The sequence below is a fragment of the Enoplosus armatus genome, chromosome 12 (assembly GCF_043641665.1).
Source record: "Enoplosus armatus isolate fEnoArm2 chromosome 12, fEnoArm2.hap1, whole genome shotgun sequence".
In the NCBI taxonomy this organism is placed as follows: domain Eukaryota; kingdom Metazoa; phylum Chordata; class Actinopteri; order Centrarchiformes; family Enoplosidae; genus Enoplosus; species Enoplosus armatus.
In genome coordinates this window covers 18,960,579-18,978,480 of record NC_092191.1, presented here as the reverse complement: position 1 = coordinate 18,978,480, position 17,902 = coordinate 18,960,579, and the positions used below count along the sequence as shown (strand labels likewise).

The 17,902-nt window shown below is 43.6% G+C and overlaps 1 protein-coding gene across 1 annotated transcript; it reads left to right on the top strand.

Annotated features, from left to right (window-relative positions):
• The first annotated feature begins 2,919 nt into the window (after window positions 1-2,919).
• On the top strand, window positions 2,920-17,139 carry mypn (myopalladin). Its single transcript, XM_070915865.1, has 20 exons — window positions 2,920-4,022; window positions 7,829-8,004; window positions 8,100-8,151; window positions 8,269-8,722; window positions 8,820-8,894; window positions 8,980-9,121; window positions 9,937-9,960; window positions 10,371-10,487; window positions 10,580-11,360; window positions 12,070-13,161; window positions 13,244-13,376; window positions 14,006-14,083; window positions 15,015-15,236; window positions 15,329-15,478; window positions 15,570-15,649; window positions 15,873-15,999; window positions 16,087-16,294; window positions 16,427-16,592; window positions 16,721-16,854; window positions 16,961-17,139. Exons 1-20 carry the CDS (start codon window positions 2,920-2,922, stop codon window positions 17,137-17,139), a joined length of 5,493 nt encoding a protein of 1,830 aa, XP_070771966.1.
• The last annotated feature ends 763 nt before the right edge of the window (window positions 17,140-17,902 follow it).

Genomic DNA, 17,902 nt, shown 5'->3' with positions numbered 1-17,902 from the left:
CTGGGCTAATCAAGACTTTCTATTGCTGCTAACAATACTGTCCATGCGATAATACTACAAATCCCTGGGTTTCAGCCACCGTGTCTGTAACCCCGCGGCTTCACTCGACACAAAGTGTGGAAAGAAATGAGAACAAGGGGAACTAAGTCATTGACCTCAACTATGATTCTCTTCTTCATGTTGCCTTTACTGTGGTGGTAAACTGGATTGTATTTTCCCGTTACGCCAAAGAAGTTTTGCAGTACTTGTGTTTGGTTTTTTTTTATATATATATAATGCATTGGATTCGAGCTGACATTGTTAATGTTGAATGCTATCTGAGCCGTTTCTTTTTTTTTTATACTAACAAGTTTTAAGCTTTGGTTGACCCGTTTTGTTTGTCAGGCTCGAGTCAAATTCTACCTTTTAAATATCACTTGTCTGTTTTATCCCTGCGTGTAGGATCGGCCGGGATTGTTGGTCACCACACCATGTGTTTGACAACTTACCTAAATCGTCCCTGAACTGTAAATATATCGAACCTGATGCTTGATGGATTTTACAAAACAAATGATATGCAAATATTGTTTGGCCCGAGTTTGGCATACTCGTGCATTAAATGTTCCTAACACGTATAGCCTGTTCATGATGTAAATGTTTTTTTTTGGTCTTTGCATCGTGATCGGTGTACACTAGCTTTTGTCACAGATGCATTTTTGTTAAATGATTCACTTGAAAAGAAGTATTTGATACAAGGTCTTACACTGTTTTAAGTGTAAATAGATGCTCAGGCTTGCTTTTCGTTTCTGTCGGTGGGTCTTGGAAGTGGTTCTCATTGTCTTTCAAATAAACTAATTTCATTAATCATGGGACACAGAGATGACTTTGTTTTTCCACTATTCAAGATTTGAAATCTGGGTCTTGTTCTCTTCAATAAGTAGGCGTGATAAGAAACCCAGTCAAGTAGAAGGAAATCAGAGTCATTGCACGTGCCAAACACTGGATGTACTATGTCAACTTTTTCTCTACCGTTACTACTGCAAAAAATATCCCTGTTAAAACAACTGTGAATAAAATTCCACTTGGCTCAAATGCTGTTTCAGAAATCTGTTGCAAAGAAGTCTTTTTTTTTTCTACAACCAATAAAATCCTTGAATCCAGTCGCACACTCCTGCCAGATGTTCTTACCACCTGTACTTTTCACAGCATATCACACACAACATCAGTGCTTAGGAATTGATTATTGCTGTTAATCTGCTGTGTTAACATTAGTGTGCGAGAGGCTCAACAAGGGGCTTCTAATTCTGTAGGATGGAGGTCTCTGACGGACCACTGGAGGAGGAATCCCTTTACAGCATGCCCTCCCTGGCCAATGAGCAGGGACGCCACCCAGACACATGGGCCAGGCCTCCCTAAAATAACCTGCGACTACTGTGCTGAGAAATGTTGCTACTTGTACTGGTGACAGGTTACCCTAGCTACTCGGCTCCATATTTTCCTATAAACTCCAAGGTTAACCCCGGGAACCGGGAAGGCTGGGCATCCGCCTGTGTCCAAGATTTCCCCAGGTGGCCGCAACCAGAAGACTCGGAATCTCCCTCTTTGAGCACAGGTGCACTCTGAGGATTTAACCAGTCCTTCACAGGGGGCCAGCTGGGTTTATTCTGAAGGTAAAAACACACCACCCCCTAATTTAATTGTTGTTCACAGTGTCCTGTTGGCTGCCTTTTGACATCAGCCTCATCTGCTGCGCATTGTCTCGGAAAATCTCTGACATTCAGCCTCAGACGAGCTCGGGTCTATTTCTGTTTGAATGTTTAATTGAATTATCTTAACCTGCCTGGATGTGTGGTGCCGTGTTTAGCCAGGGGCCCGTTCATCTGTGTGGGCTGTGTATTATCTCACTCGGCAGTGTTCCATTTATGATCATTTTAGTTCTGTTTGTGTAATTTGATTAATGATTGTTGTGACTGATCAAAATCAGGATAACAAGGACACACAGGATGAGTAGGACTGCTTTTTTTTTTGTGTTGATTTTCTTCATGTAAACTGACTCCTCGCTATTATTAGATATGACTTGGAGGGCTTGGAGCCTGTTTGCAAAGGATTAATGTACACAACAGCTGCAGCTTCAGGTCTGTTGGAAGGGCATCGCTGCCTCTCTTAATTGCGCTGATTTGAGTGTCAGTAGCATATGTGTGCCCTATCTCGTGTCTGTATTCAATAACTTGCTCATGCCGAGCGTCGAAAAAGTGGTGCAAAGACATCAAATACATCATATAAGCGTTGGTCTGAGGTGGAGAGGGGCAGAAAAGCCTGTCTGTATCCTATGTGATCTGGTGTCAGTGCATGAACCTGATACCCTGTCAAGGCTGGAGGAAGGCTGAAATTAGGCTAAAATAAAAAGCTATTTTTATCACATATCCACTGCTTTTAACTACAGTCTCTGTATTCATGTTCTGCCTTTGCACCAAACATTTCACAAGGGATAGTTGTAACATAACATTAAGTGTAATATTAATGTGAGTTATATCGAAGGGACATATCAACATATGTTGTAATTAAGTCTTTACTAAATGTATCAGATATGTCTGATAAATATGTGACAGGATCAAAACAACATCTTTGCTTTTCATTTAAGTTGGGTACACTTTACATTACTGCTTATTAGGGCTGCAACTAACGATTAGTGATTTAAGCTGCCGATTATGTGTTTTTACATTGATGTCCTTTGACCCATGACCTATGTCAAGTGTCAGTTCTCTGGAAGTAACAAATTTGACTTAGTTCGGACACACCAGAAAGTCTTAATGACAGTGTGTTGGATCATAAAATTCATACAGACCTGATTAAAGAGTGAGAAATATAGAGTATCTTTCAAATAAAATACTTGATTTGTGAGCCGAATGTAACTGAATACCTTGTGATTATTTCCACAGCATGCAAGAGAACAACGCTGACCAGCCACCGTCACTGTCTCAGCTCCTGAGAGAGAGCTACCTGGCAGAGGCCAGAGCCCAGCAGCGCCACAGCGAGATGAGCCGCTCAGACGCTTCTTCCTCGCGCCTTCAGATCTACGGGTCACTCAAAGGCAAGGCTGAGGACTCTGTGGGCCACAATGATCCCCAATTCCCAGACCTCTCAGCCTTCCTCAGCCAAGAGGAGCTGGATAAGAGTGTGAACCTGGCCCGCCAGGCCATCGGACATGAGCCGCGTGAGGAGAGGGCAGAGGTCAAGGCCTCTGTCACACCATTAACCCCCTCCAACATCTCCTCAGCCTCAGTCTCTTCCTCTGAAACCCCATCCGTTCCCTTGGCTAACCCCTCTACTGCTTCCTTTGCCGCCCCCTCCACTGTGCCCTTCACTCAGCCGGCCCCTGAATTCAAAGAACTGCCAGTGACACACACAACATTCACATCAGACAGAAAGATGCTCAAAGCGTCAACGCAGCAGGAAAACATGATCAGGAACAGCAGGGACTCCAGTGAAGGGTTCAACGACTTCAACAGGTCGGCGAGGAACGCCCCGTACGGTCCGGAGACCCAGTCCAAGAAAGAGTTCCTCAACAAGGCAGCAGACTTTATTGAGGAGCTCTCCTCTCTCTTCAAGGCCAACAGCTCCAAACGGGTACGGCCGAGAGCGTGCAAAACCCACAGGAGCAGGAACCAGAACAAGAGCCAGAACGATGGCACAGTTTATCCCCTCAGCCCAGACAACAGGGAGCGCGCTGTCATGCCCATGGAGGTGGAGAAGGAGAGACCCAGCCCTGCTGTTAGCCACCAACCAGAGGTCCAGCTGGACTCTGGGATTGGCCAAGCGGAGTTTCAGGACTGCAGGATTACTGAAGAGCAGCAGTACGACTCTATTTCCCAGGAGGCAGCGAAGGAGGTTGAAAGCTGTGCCTTGACAGAAACTCCATACCCAGCGGAGCCTGTGTGTGAGCCTCCTCACTTCATCCAGAAACTGAAAAGCAGGGAGGTACCAGAGGGCAGCAAGGTCCAATTGGACTGCATCGTAAGAGGACTCCCTGTTCCTGAAGTCCGGTAAGGCAAACCCAAACAAGTGCTGAATACTTGAAAAAAGCAGAAAGGCCAGTGTGCTGTGAGGTCGTGTCGGGGAGATTGTTGCACTGTACTGAAGGATCTGGGACCAGTTGGATGACCTTTTTGTTTGGGGATTTTGAACATGATGTTAGTTTTAATCAGTGGTGGAATGTAACTAAGTACATTTACTCAAGTACTGTACTTAAATTTGCAGTATTTTTGGTTTCTGCTTTCCATTACATTTCAGAGAGAAATGTTGTACTTTTATTTTCTTACTACATTTATTTGGCAGCTTTAGTTACTAGTTACTTTACTAAGATTTCAACTTGTAATGGAGTATTTTTATTTTGCAGTATTGCTACTTAGACAATACAATACACTAAATAATGTACAATATTGTCCACACTTTTAAAGAATATATTCAATGAAATACAGGGTATATACCACAGCCCAACATTGTCGTCCAATATGAATTCATCATAGATATATTGGTACTGCTGATATGTCACAAGAAATTGCAGTAGTGAAGTGCCAAAGTTATGTTTGGGGTAATTTAGGAACGGTGTCACTGTCAGCTTGTCCACCAGAGCGCACTGAGGAGTGTAAAATGTCTCACTCAGGATATGTCTCGGTCTGAGTAAAGATGGAGCCATGATGGACCTCAGACAGTTACTGAATAATTACAAAGTGTGAGCTAAGATGAATGATGTTGTTTTTGTCTTGGGGGATCCAGACAGGAGTGACATGTGACAGTGGCCAACAGCTGATTCTGAGTGTGTGTTTATGTAGGTGTGTGTTTGTTGGTGGTCAGGGTTGTGTCACATCAGGCTTTCTGTCATTCTTAAGAAGAATACCATCAGATTCTCATGAGGGCGCCGTCCTAATTAATGACCATATACAGTCAAAAAGGGCCAAAAATATGAGAGGAATTTAAACCTTTGGTGAGAGAGTGAAGCAGAATACATTTTGGAGACTAACATGACAGTGCTTCACTAATGAACACTCTTGTTGACACTTGTGTTTTAAAACCCTGGCCAGACTTGCAATTTCCCTCCCAGGACAACAAAGCCTGGCATTGAAGTGAAGCAGAGGTGTCAGACTATAAGGGGCATGGGCTTGTTAGTCCTACTGAACATTGTTGAGCCACTAACATATACTCGTCCGTGGAGAATGTAGCTCTCGGCCATTTTTAGACTGAACTGGCACAGCGAGCTGCAGTCGCGTCTGATAATGGAACCGACTGAGCTCTTGACAGAAGCATGAGGAGTTTGGTAAGATGATTTATACAGTTACTGTTTAGTGGATATGTGGTTTGTCTTTGGTCTCAGTGTCTTACAAAAAGTCTGAAGATTTGCCTTCAGTTTCAGCGGTTTCTATTTAAAATATGCTCTTATTTTGCGTATTCTGTTAACATAAAGCTCTTTTCATTGACTTCAGTGTTTGTGCTCTTCTGTCCATGCAGCTACTGTGTGTGGGACTACGACTTAAAGGAGTTAAAATAGTTGTCAGATTCATATTTCCCATCAGTTGTCGGTGGTGTACTGTCTCTGGAGTGTCAGGGTATAGCATTGTGTGTATTCCGAGTCTATGTTTAGCACTGTGCGTATGTGATTGGGTCAGCCAGCCAGAGCTCCCCGGCTCCAGAGGGAATCTCCTCTCTGGTTCTGAAGTCCGGAGGGAAAATAGCCCTGACAGGTGCAGCGAGCGGGGTCTTAGCCTCACAGACCAGCCACCTCCTCTACTACTCATGCTTTCAATTTAGAGCCTTACTCATTAGAAATGACATGGCTCGCCTCAGGCAGAACATTGACAGCACATTCTAGCCTGTGTTGTATCCAAGTATCGGGAACAGATCTACAGTGTGGTGTTTTAAATACCAAAGCTCAAATGCACTCCATATATCAGACTAGTTGAGAATCCATGTGTAGCTTAGTTTGTGTTCTGAGGAATAGTTTTTTTTGTGTAAATTTGCTTTTTGTCATACTTTTTGAAGTCTGGAGTTTGGGACATCTTCATCTTGTAGTATAATTAAACAATAATAATTATAAAGTGTTTCATATAGGTGATCCGTGAGCCTGGTAAAAGCACTGGATATGAGTAACACATCACCTCATTCCTGTGTGTTTATTGGCTGGATTTAATAAAGCAGCAAGGCCTCATCTGCTCAAAATAGATGTACTTAAACGTAGAGGCTGCTGCATATGTTGCTGGTCAGAAAAGGGAAAGTTGGAGGTTTACTATTCTAGTTTTACACTGAATAAATAGACTGTTGCCAACTGCAACTCCAATGAACTAGATGTCCCTAAGTAGGACTAATGCCAGGTACGTAATGCTAGCCAGGTAGCATGTATTTAAAAGGATTTTGGCCAGTTTACAGCATAAAATGATACATTACAATACTGATTATTGGCTTCAGGACACTGACCTGATGTAACCTGGTTTGAGTCCAGCCAGGGACCTTTGTTGCATGTCATCCTCCATCTCTCCTTAATAAAGGCAAAAGAAAAAAAACCTTTAAAAAAAAAAACCTGATTTGATAATAAAGTGCATATACCTTTCATTAACTTTAACATTACATTACTGTAGGTGCCTTTAGACAAATTGTTTTGTGCTCCTCATCATCATAACATCAACAGTGCATTGAAGCGGCCTCTAAACTGGCATGGCATGCTGGTGTTGCTTCTTGTCTTACAGGGAAAGGGATAGGGCTTGCTCATCAAAACATTTTGCTCTTGGCCTGCATAACTCCGCTGAATGGCACCAAGCCAGAAGCACTATTAGGGACCAGGGAAAGACGCCACATGGTAGCAGCCTCATAGACACAGCGTCAGAGGGTTAATAGGAGGAAAAAGAGAACTGTGTAACGATGGGGTTTTAAATAGTAAAGCAAGGGTAGTATAATATATACCACCCTGGAATAATAGTTAAGTCACATAACTGTGCTATCACTGAAGTGGAAATAGAGGTGGATTACTGGCAGAAAACAGGTGACATGTTAAAGGAAAAAAAAACAAATGCAGGGCACGAGGGGTCACTTAAGGGTTTGAATCAGTATGAAAATGATATGAATCATTCACAGTTAGATTTAATAGTGTATATGTGTAAATGAGAATATGTATATATTCATGCTATTCAAGAGCAGTGAAGCCCAACCAAGACACTCATCACCCATTTGTACATATGGTCAGGGTGAATGTAACCATTTCATACAAATACACACCACCAACCAACCCACGTCCAGTTGCACTGAAGCTCACTATGATTGTCCTGTAATCATTGGTTACTCTAATTCTTGCATTTCCACTACGAGAGGAAAGTACAAGAAATAGCTACGCAGTTACAGAAATAATGATGGTGAATGATTCAATAGGTATGGAGTGGTTTCAATATCCATTTGATGCACCTAAAGGTAACCAAAGGTCTTTGAAAAAGAAATAAATAACTTCCTTACTTCCTTTAGCAGGTTTTATTTTGTAATTTCTCTGAAATGTTTGAGAAAATGAATTAAGCCACATTAAAGGCGCCCTGTAGAGTTTATGTTTACATTCAGTATTTCTCACCAAAATACATTGTGTGTATCCTGGTTTACATGTTTAGTAGCAGTCTAGTGGTCTAAAACTCACACATAGGGTACCTTTAAATCTAATAGTAGGTACACAATTTACACAAAGGTGATTTTCTCCAACATACTTGCGTATCAAACATGCATTTAATAATAACAGAAAATCATTGAAAATATAACTACAATTTGTTGAACTGGAAGAAGCAGTTGTACTGAGCATTTTGGCGTATATGTTTAATCACAGGTGGTTTTGCGAGGGCAAGGAGCTGGAGAACAGCCCTGACATTCAAGTCGTCACTAACGGTGAGCTGCACTCTCTGATCATCGCAGAGGCGTTCGAGGAAGATACTGGACGCTACTCTTGCTTCGCATCTAATTTCTACGGCACTGACTCCACGTCAGCTGAGATCTATGTCGAAGGTGATTCTTATGTTTCTCTCTTTCTTATTGACTCTTTTACAGTTTAGTCAAACACTTGTAGTGATGTGTGTGTGTGTGCTTGTTTGTTCAAACAGGTGCCTCCTCTTCGGATTCTGAGGGGGAACAGCATTTTGAACATGTAGCCCAGTGAGTTTTTACCATATTGCCATTAAGACCCACTTCAAAAAATAATTAAAATGTGCACCTTTAGTTATTGTAACTCTGAATGACACCATTCCTTTGTTCCTGCTGTGACTTTCAAAGGCTACAGAGGAAATCTTTACCTCCATCATCGAGCCAAACTCTCTCTGCAGAAGAAGAAGACTCTCTGTCGTCCCAACCTGCAGCAGTGGCTGAGGAGCCAGCAGAGCAGCTCTCCTCTGCCCCAACTAACCAAACGATCCCAGAACCTCTTCTACCGGTCCAGACATCAGCCTCAATATTTCCCGTCCCAGAGCTCTCTGAAATATCTGTGGCATCCACAGCACACCCTGCTCAGGAAGCTACAACAGCGTTTCCTGTGCAGGTGTTTCCTACTTTGTCACCTGGCGATACAGAAGTCCCAGAAGCCCAAGAGGTGTCAACATCTGTCTCAGTCATATCCACACCACCGGCAGCGCAGACAACTACAGCGATAGCTACATCATCGCCTCTGAACTCGGTGGTTTCTTCTGTGCTGCCCGTCCGGTCAACTCCAACACAAGCACCCCAACCTGAGGTAGAAGAGCTGCTTCCATCCACTCTAATTTTTGTTCAATGATTCGTTTTGAATATTTTAATCAACATGTCCTCTGTGGGGTTTTTTTTATCTTCAGTGTCAAACCTCCAACCACAACTACCTGCAAGGGTTGAACGGGCATCCTATCATGGCTGCCCCTGTGTTCACAAAGGTAGAGTCTTTCTCAAAAGGATGTATACTGCCACGGTCTATGATGTCTTTATCGATGTAACATACAGCCTGTCTTGTCCCACCAGAGCCTGCAGGACCTCCTTGCGTCAGAAGGCCAGCTGGTGGTGCTAGAGTGCCGCGTGAAAGGGGTGCCGTCGCCTCGCGTGGACTGGTGCCGAGAGGGAAAAATCATAGAGGACTCTCCTGATTTCAGGATCCTGCAGAAACGTAAGCTCTGCTGCTGCCCTGATACTGTCATAATGTGCAAATAAGCTTTATGTATTTTTGAGAGTCTGACATGCTTTATTTCATGAAGAATAGGAGTTTTTGGAAATGCAAGATTTAACAACTTAATTGCATCTTGAGTAAGTCAATTTAATTCAGTTGAATTCATTTATCTCAACATTTGTGTCTTAAGAGTCTTGGTGTGCTGACTAGAAATAATAACACAATGATGCTACAATAAAAACATTAGTATTGTCTTCAAATAGCCTGATTTAGTGTAAGAAATTACTTTCAGTGCAAAACTTTCATTGAGATTTTGAGATCTTAGTGTACTGTATATCCATTGAGAATGTGACATTGAGACATAAAAACCTAGTCCTTTATCTTAAGTAAAGTTTATAGTTACCTTATATCTTATTTATATCAAATAATAATGTATATCCTGTCCATGGGGGAGGTTTTAATGAAATGTTGATATTGCTGTAAAAGATTTTAAGGTTAAGGGTGTGTTTACAGGCATAAATGTATACAGTTTGAATACCGTAAATGGTATCATCTCATAAAACAGTGTGTTAAAGCATTTCTGACATTCCTCTTCCTATGTTTTCTGTAGTTGTGGAATTCAGCAGCATAAATATACTGAATATATTAAGTATCTTAAAGGAAACTTTAGAGAAATGACAAATAAAAGTAATCCTGCATCAACTGGTTGTAGTATATGATCATATAATGAGACTCAGAGAACTTCTAATTATTCTTAAAACTGAACTTCAGCTGTTGCAGTTTCATAATGATTTTGGTACTTGTTTCCGTTTCAGAGCCCAGATCTCCAGCTGAATCAGGTACATATTTCATTAAATCCTCATCAGTCAAAAACGTGTTAAAGTCAAAGTGTTGACTGCCCCAGAGTAGCTGCCTGTCTGTATATGATGCTGCAGTGTGTACATATTACTCCGCTGAAGTGTTTATAGTCCTTGGCTAAGGCTTCTGCTCTTCTTCTGTACATAAGCCAGGGCTGCTTTTCCCTGACTCTGGACCATATAAGGTAGTCTCTCATCCTGTGTCAAACCACCATGGCAGATCACTTCAACCTGCCTTAGCTGCAGATAGACTCTCAGCAACCTCGTTGCATTTGAAACACAAGTCATGTGTCTTTTCTCAGTGTATTAAGACTCTCTCTAAGTGAGAATTGAATATGATGCAGTCATACCAAACCAACTTGATTATGTGAGTATCACTTCTTTACCTCTAGAGGAAATATGCACTCTGGTCATTGCTGAGGTCTTTCCTGAAGACTCGGGGATGTTCACTTGTACAGCAAGCAACAAGTATGGAACTGTGTCCAGCACTGCTGCACTGAGGGTCAAAGGTAACACTTATGTTTCATTTTACAAAAACATCAACAGCTATCATGTCTTCTTATAAAAGTACATGTAATTACTGACTCTTGATTCTCATCAGGAAATGGCAGCAACAGCAACCACATGAGGCCTTTCAGCAGTTTAACGGTGGAGCCCAGTCAAATCCAAGAACCTTCCCCATCAGCTACCACTGTAAACCCTCAACCAGAGGTTACTGTGACCAACAGCATCAAGCCCCACTCCAGCACCATTCGCCTAGACCCGCTCATCTCTAGCACCTTACGCCTGGACCCCTTAAACACCAGCACCCTCCGTCTGGACCCCCAAAGCTCCAGCATGTTGCGTCCAGACCCGCTCCGCACCAGTCTACCCAGTCTGGAACCCTCAAGCCTGAGCAGCAGCTTCTGCCTCAACTCCCGCAGCACCAGCACCCCAAACTTAGATCCTTTCTACCTCCACCAGGACCCTCCTGGATCCAGTGGAGCACGTCCAGAACCACAGAGCGGCGGACTGGTGCTCTCATACCCAAAACCCTTTGTTTCTCCATCTGCGTTTGAGACTTCAGCTGAGCAGGAAGTGTCCAGACCTCCAGTAACATCACCCGACAAGAGCCCCAAAGTTAAGGGGACCCCAAACTATCAGAATGGGAGCCCCATTGTGGTACCCCTCCCTGATCCCCCTCCGAACTCCTGCCTAAAGACAGGCACCCTGACAAACCACAAAGACTCACGCTCCAGCTCCAGAGTCGGTCTGCGTGTGCACTTCAAACTGCCTGAGGATGAGGAGGATGAACAAAGTGACGCATCCAGTCCGTCTGATGAAGACACCACTCAGATGTCAGTCGGCAAAGAACCACCGCCAGTGCTGGCTAAACCCAAACTGTGAGTAGAGCAAATAAAAAACAAGTACAAGTAAACAAGTCTCAGGAATTTCACAACTATGCTGAAACTCTAAAACTAACACAAGGCAACAGTTTAGTGTGTGGGAAAGAGATTTTGTAGATGGGTTATTCAAATCTTGTCCCTACATGAATTAGTTGGGCTGTATTGAGAGGTGGGAGGTTCCTCCTCCACTGGCTCAACGAGCAGCTGTGATCAGTTGCAATTCATAAATGAATGCATGCGGACTTCAAATGTGGACTGTCCCGCTTTCTAAAACAAAGGATGGCATTTTCTATTTGTAAGTGTTATTCTATGCCTTTATGTTCATCTGATGTTTCAGATTCAATGAAATCGTGCATGTTTCGATTAGCTCTTTGCTGTTGCTTTTGTGCATGGCAATACAAAGTATGACAATTTGTTTTTGTTTTTGCATTGTTCAGTCGAAGTTTGCAGGAATTTGATGATAAATGAAAAGAAACCGTTCTGAATGAAAGCTGAAGGTGTCTGGAGCTTGAACAGTGTTTTGTTTGTAGGCTACTTGTTGGTAGCCCATAAAAGGGCAGAGTATTCTTCATGCTGACTTTGGCTCATTCCTGCTGGGGTTTACTGCATGGACTTAATTTATGAGAGCAGCACTGAGCCTCTCTCATGTTCACCATGTATAGTGTCATTTTTTGGTAGTTCATTTTGGTTTTGCTTTGATCAACAGGGACCCAGCCCAGCTCCAGCTTCTGCATCACCAGGTCCTCATGGAGCAGCAGCAGGAGACTGAACCTCAGACCCAAACCCACACCCAGCCTCAGTACCACCCCCCATTCCAGATCCAGGTCCAGCCTGAGGTCCAAAGCTCCCACGAAGGTCCACTGTGGTCACCCAGAATGCACCGTGAACCCCATCCGCCACCTTTCCAGCCATACGTTAACACCACGATGCCCCTGCAGCAGACACCCCACTCGGCACCACCAATGACCACTGCCCCCCCTGCTCCCTCTCTGAGTTCTGCTCCAGCACTCAACACCACCTTTTCTCTTCTCAACACTTCTCCAGCTCCTTCTTTTAGCTCCCCTCCTTTAATTCCTCAGCTTAAAACGTCATCACTGGTGACCTCCCCTCCACCTGCCCCACAGCTGAAAACAGCTCCTCCTCTTAGTATAGCTCCTGTAACTCAGATGAACACCATCCATGCCTCCCACCTCAACCTGTCCCCTGCCGCTCTTGCCAGAACTGCACCTACACCCCAGTTTTTCTCTCCTCCTGCACCAAAGCTTAGTGGGGCCCCTACAGATTCAACACTGGCCTTACAGCCGATCATATCTCCCGCTCCTCTACTGAGAAGCACCCACGCCTCCCTCATGAACCTCACCGCCACCTCCCACACCTTCAACTACGCCCGGCCTAAAGAGTTCATAGCTGCTCAGACCTTCTCACCAGTCAGGAGTCCTTCCCCAACAGAATCACCAGTCCCTCTGCTCCACGAGCTGGCCGCTGAGCTCAACTCCTCTGCAGCCAGCTCCCCTACTCTCCCGCCATTCTCCCCGCCACCCAGGATCTTCCCCACAAGGGTGCTCAAGTCTCCCACCAGCCCTCCGTCCCTCGTGTCTTCACCCACACCGGCATCGTTCCTGAACAGCATGTTCGCCATACGAGCCCAGTCGCCTCCCCAGGCCTCCTCTCCCACCTCCAGCAGCTCCACCCCCAGCCCCATTCAAAACCCAGTGGCGTTCCTAAGCTCAGTCCTGCCGTCCCTGACCCCAAGTCAGCCCACCAACTCAATGGGCCTGCCCAAGGGAGCTCCTTTAGGGTACGCCCTCTGTGACGGCCTACAATGCTCACAAGACTGTTGAACTGTCACATGCTCTAAGTTTTCCCTTCTGTCTCTTCAGGTTAAAAAGGAATGTACCAAAGATGCGCCTGCCGTCAATTGAAGACATTCGTGAAAGCAAAGAAATTCTTCTCCATGACATTGAGAAAAAGCTTCAATTGAAAGATGATACTCTTCATTTTGCACATCAACAGGTACTAAGTAGTCCCCAGCTCTGCAGCTCTGATTGATTTCTCCTTTTTTGACTGCTTCAATTGCAGTGATGTAGTGGTAAATATATATAATAATGCAAACAACTACTTTCATGGACAAAACTTATTCTCAAAACATTTAGGGTTCCACTGGATTATTTAAATATAAAGCTGATTTCAGCCTCCATTACATCCCTGCTCAGTTAGATATTAGACAACTGTGTGAATATGAATGTCAATAAATTATCTCTTTGTTGACATGGAGGAATGTGATTGCACATTCTTAACTAACCAACTGTTGCAATTTAGTTTTTATACTTTTAAGGATGAAATTTACTGTACATTAACTAATGACTGTGCTGCTTTCTCACTCAACTCCAGCATTCGTTTTGAGATGACTGTCCCTCAACAGTCAAGTTTTTAAAATGTAAAGTCATAAAGAGACATAAAATCACTCTCTTCTAATCAGCAGAGCATTAGCCATCATTCCCTCCCCAGTCATTCATCATTGTGTCCACGTATCCTAACAAAACACGCATGCTAATAACGACAGCTTGTGTGTTATTCCATGTTTGTATGTACAGTATGTGTGTCTTTGTTGGTGTTCATCATCCATGCCTATCCTCTCATAGAAGCTGAGTAATGAGGGGAAAACAGCGAGCAGACCCCTTGGACCAATCATTCCTGCTACTGTCATTAACTATGATCAGGTACAAGGATCTTCCCGTCCCAAGCACTGCTTTGCTCGAGGCTGTATGGGTTATTACACAGTTTCAGACGGAGATCACGAAACTTGTATATTCTCATATACTTATCTAAATACCATGGTTAATTAATATCTCTAATCAAGCATTTCATCTTCTATTAACTAATATATTACCTGCACTAATAATTTTAGGTTTAAAAGGAATAAAGCCAATGAAATATAACGACTGTAATGTTGTGAAGTGCTGTATTCTCCAGCTTTCAGTTAACTCATTTTACATTTTCCCCACTGAAGCTTGCAGCCCCTTTTTTTCCTGTTTGCATTTCAGATTTTCCCAAAAGGGTTTTCTAATCTGCACATTGTCCTTACATTTCACACACTTCAATAATCTCCTGCTAGTTTTGTCTTTCTGCTAGCCCATACTGTAGATGAAAAAGCAATCAAGAGGTTCTCAATAAGAATCAAATAAGGGGTTTAATTGTCAAGAAATTATGTTTTTCAACTCTGCAGTTCACTTCTACAGTTCATCCTCCTCTGTTCCCTGTTTTAACGTCAGTCTTATTTTGTTTGGCTGGATGAGCAAAATCTTTTTAGCAGCCGGGAGTGATACTGTCAGACAGATGCCGCTGCATGATCTTCACCAACAAGTGGTTTAAAGACACAATCTGTACCTTTTTGTTTTGAGATTTGAGTTACAGATTGTTACTTTAACATCACTGTTGTTACATGGTAAACAGACGCATGTTGCCTCATGTTCCTGATTATTGCATACCTCTCCAAGAGCATTTGTTGCTTATCTCAATGTGTTAAGCATCCGTGTACATTATATGCATGTTATTGTATGCACAGAGTTTCAGGGAAATTTGGTATAGGCACAGATGGTGCACGCAGACGACTGTGGAATTTACTTTTATGTAGTGGTTTTCCTTTTCCAGGAGTACAAAGTGTCTAGCTTCGAGCAGAGACTAATGAGCGAGATTGAATTCCGCTTGGAGCGAACGCCAGTGGAGGAGTCGGATGATGAGGTGCAGCACGATGACGTCCCTACAGGAAAATGCATCGCACCCATATTTGACAAGAAACTGAAGAACTTCAGAGCCATGGAAGGCGTGCCTGTCACTTTCTCATGTAAAGTAGTGGGAATCCCTGTTCCAAAGGTGAGAGGTCAACGACTGTGCCGCAGAAATGACGGCTTGATCTTTCACTTTCATCCCTCACATTTATCCTTCACATCTGCGTCTCTCGTCAGGTTTACTGGTTCAAAGATGGCAAGCAGATCTTGAGGAAGAACGTCCATTACAAGAAGATAAGAGAGGGGGATGGGACCTGTGCTTTACATATTGAGTCCACGACCAATGATGACGATGGCAACTACACCATCATGGCAGCTAATCCACAGGTAATACTTCACAATCTGCTTCCTGTTCATGTTGTCAACACCTTCTCTCCATCTGCACTATCTGATTTATTTAATATTTAATGACCATCAGGGACGGATCAGCTGCTCGGGTCATTTGATAGTCCAAACGGGACCTCCCCGAAACCGACTGACACCTATTCACTCTCAGAGGTGAGCAGGGCTGAGTGTGCAGTGTGATCCGCAGAGGTAAGAAGAACCCCTCTGCAGCATGAAGGACCAGCCAATGGTTGACTTACCTCCCTGGCAATAATGATATTTGGGGGTTCATGTGTATCAATCTTTCCCAAAATGCTAACATGCACAACGACAAAGACCGACATGGATTAATGTCAAATGTGCGTTTGTGCCTCATAACACGCCTCGTGTTTTTCAGGGTGCGAACTCGCATACAGGAAGTTGAAGGTGAGCAAACCCAGGAGCGTTTTTTTCGGCCTCACTTCCTCCAGGCTCCGGGAGACATGCTGGCTCACGAGGGAAGACTGTGTAGGCTAGACTGTAAGGTAGGCTGCAGGCCCTGGCATGTAATACAATCAGTAAAATATTGCATTCTTGCTTCACCTTACTTTCAACCTTTTTTTGTCTTCCAGGTCAGTGGCCTACCCAACCCAGAGCTGATGTGGTTGGTCAACGGGCAGCCAATCTATCCAGACCTTTACCACAAGATGTTGGTGCGGGAGAATGGTGTCCATTCTCTGGTCATCGATCCTCTGACACAGAATGACGCCGGCACATACACGTGCATCGCAAGCAACAAAGCCGGGCAGAGCTCCTTTTGTCTAGAACTGAAAGTTGTGGGTAAGGACTGGATACAATCAATGACCTTGCGTTTAGATGATGAAAATGAATTAACAAATCAGTTGAATACTTCAGTGTGATGTCCCGTGTCCTGTTGGGAAGATCCAGTAATCTAAGTCATGTCCGCTTTAGAGAAAGAGATGAAGCACCCTCCCCAGTTCTTGGAGAAGCTGCAGAACATGGGTATTCCTGACGGTACTCCAGTCAGGCTGGAGTGTCGGGTGGTGGGTATGCCCCCTCCAGTCATCTTCTGGAAGAAAGACAATGACACCATTTCTAAAACAAAGGACAGAATCAGGTTAGAAGGAGTTCTGAGCCTCTCGTTGCAGCTGTTTCCGTATCATGTACTGCATTTATTGCAACATGATAGTTTCAGAGATCTCTATTTGGAATTAGAATGAATTCTCCATTTTCTGTTTATTTCAGCATGACCCAGGATGCAACAGGATACGTGTGTCTCCTTATCCAGCCAACAACAAAAGATGATGCTGGCTGGTACACGGTGTCAGCAAAAAACGAGGCTGGAATTGTATCTTGCACCTGCAGGCTTGATATCTATGGTTAATATTCTGTACAGCTGTGTAACTATTAGTTCTATTAAGAAATGTGCCTCTTTTTCAGCATGTCACTCTAAGTAGTAATAATAGCTATCTGCTGCACCTTCAGCACAGTGGCATCAGAGCATCCCTGCACCCATGAAGAAGGCTCCGCGCACAGGCAGCCGCTACGCAGCTCTGACAGGCCAGGGGCTCGACATCAAGTCAGCTTTCCCCACGTCGGAGACCAGCCCGATCCTGTTCTCCAGCTCTCCTCCTGAGGCCACGTTGGAGAGTGAGGAGCTGTGAGCGGCCTGCAAACCAACTCTCCAGCATGGTGACCCTCAGAGGCCTCCCAGCACCCTCTGAGGAGGGCTAAAGGGAGAATGATGATCTGAGCAGATTGTCATGTGATTTGTGTGACGCATTTGAAGTGATTCATTCAGACTAGAATGGCAAAGAATTATATTAAAGCTATCACCACTGACAGTGGGTTTGTCACCATTCCTATTTACTCAAGTCATATGAAGAGTGTCTCACATACAGAGAAATGACAGATTTGCAAAGTCTTAGCTCATGAGCCATCAGTGGAGTTGAATAGTGTTCTCCACAGGTTTGAATGACTCACGTTTGTTTTTTACATCATATTTAGCTGCAACAGTGAGGTTGTCGCTGAATGTTGGTGATAACGTCTGTTCTTAATTGTTAGTGGTACGAGCACCATTTATTTTTATAGCATATACACCTGTACTGATAGTACTAGTTTATTTTAAAGTTTATATAAAAAGTAGTTATAAGTTATTGTTTATTAATAATCAGAAGTAGTATATAAAATATATATATAGACATTTGAATGTGTCGTTTAGATTAGTTTATTTAAATGGCTGCAGCAAGGTGGGATTCTTTCTAAATTTACCTAAATCATTTCTTGGTGTTCATCACTGGTTCACATTTTTGCACCATGTTTTTTTCATGTGCATGCATGCCAATGGCTGACAAAAAAATATTATAAAACAAACACACTGTGTCTGCTCCCAGTCATAATAATAATAATACGCTGTTAGCCGAGTCT

What these genes read in the sequence shown, in the direction of transcription:
- mypn (XM_070915865.1), top strand. Translation starts at nt 2,920, where the DNA reads ATGCAAGAGAACAACGCTGACCAGCCACCGTCACTGTCTCAGCTCCTG. An exon ending in TTCATTTTGCACATCAACAG is followed by an intron (nt 13,377 to 14,005) that starts GTACTAAGTAGT and finishes ATCCTCTCATAG; the next exon opens with AAGCTGAGTAATGAGGGGAA. An exon ending in CTGTCATTAACTATGATCAG is followed by an intron (nt 14,084 to 15,014) that starts GTACAAGGATCT and finishes TTCCTTTTCCAG; the next exon opens with GAGTACAAAGTGTCTAGCTT.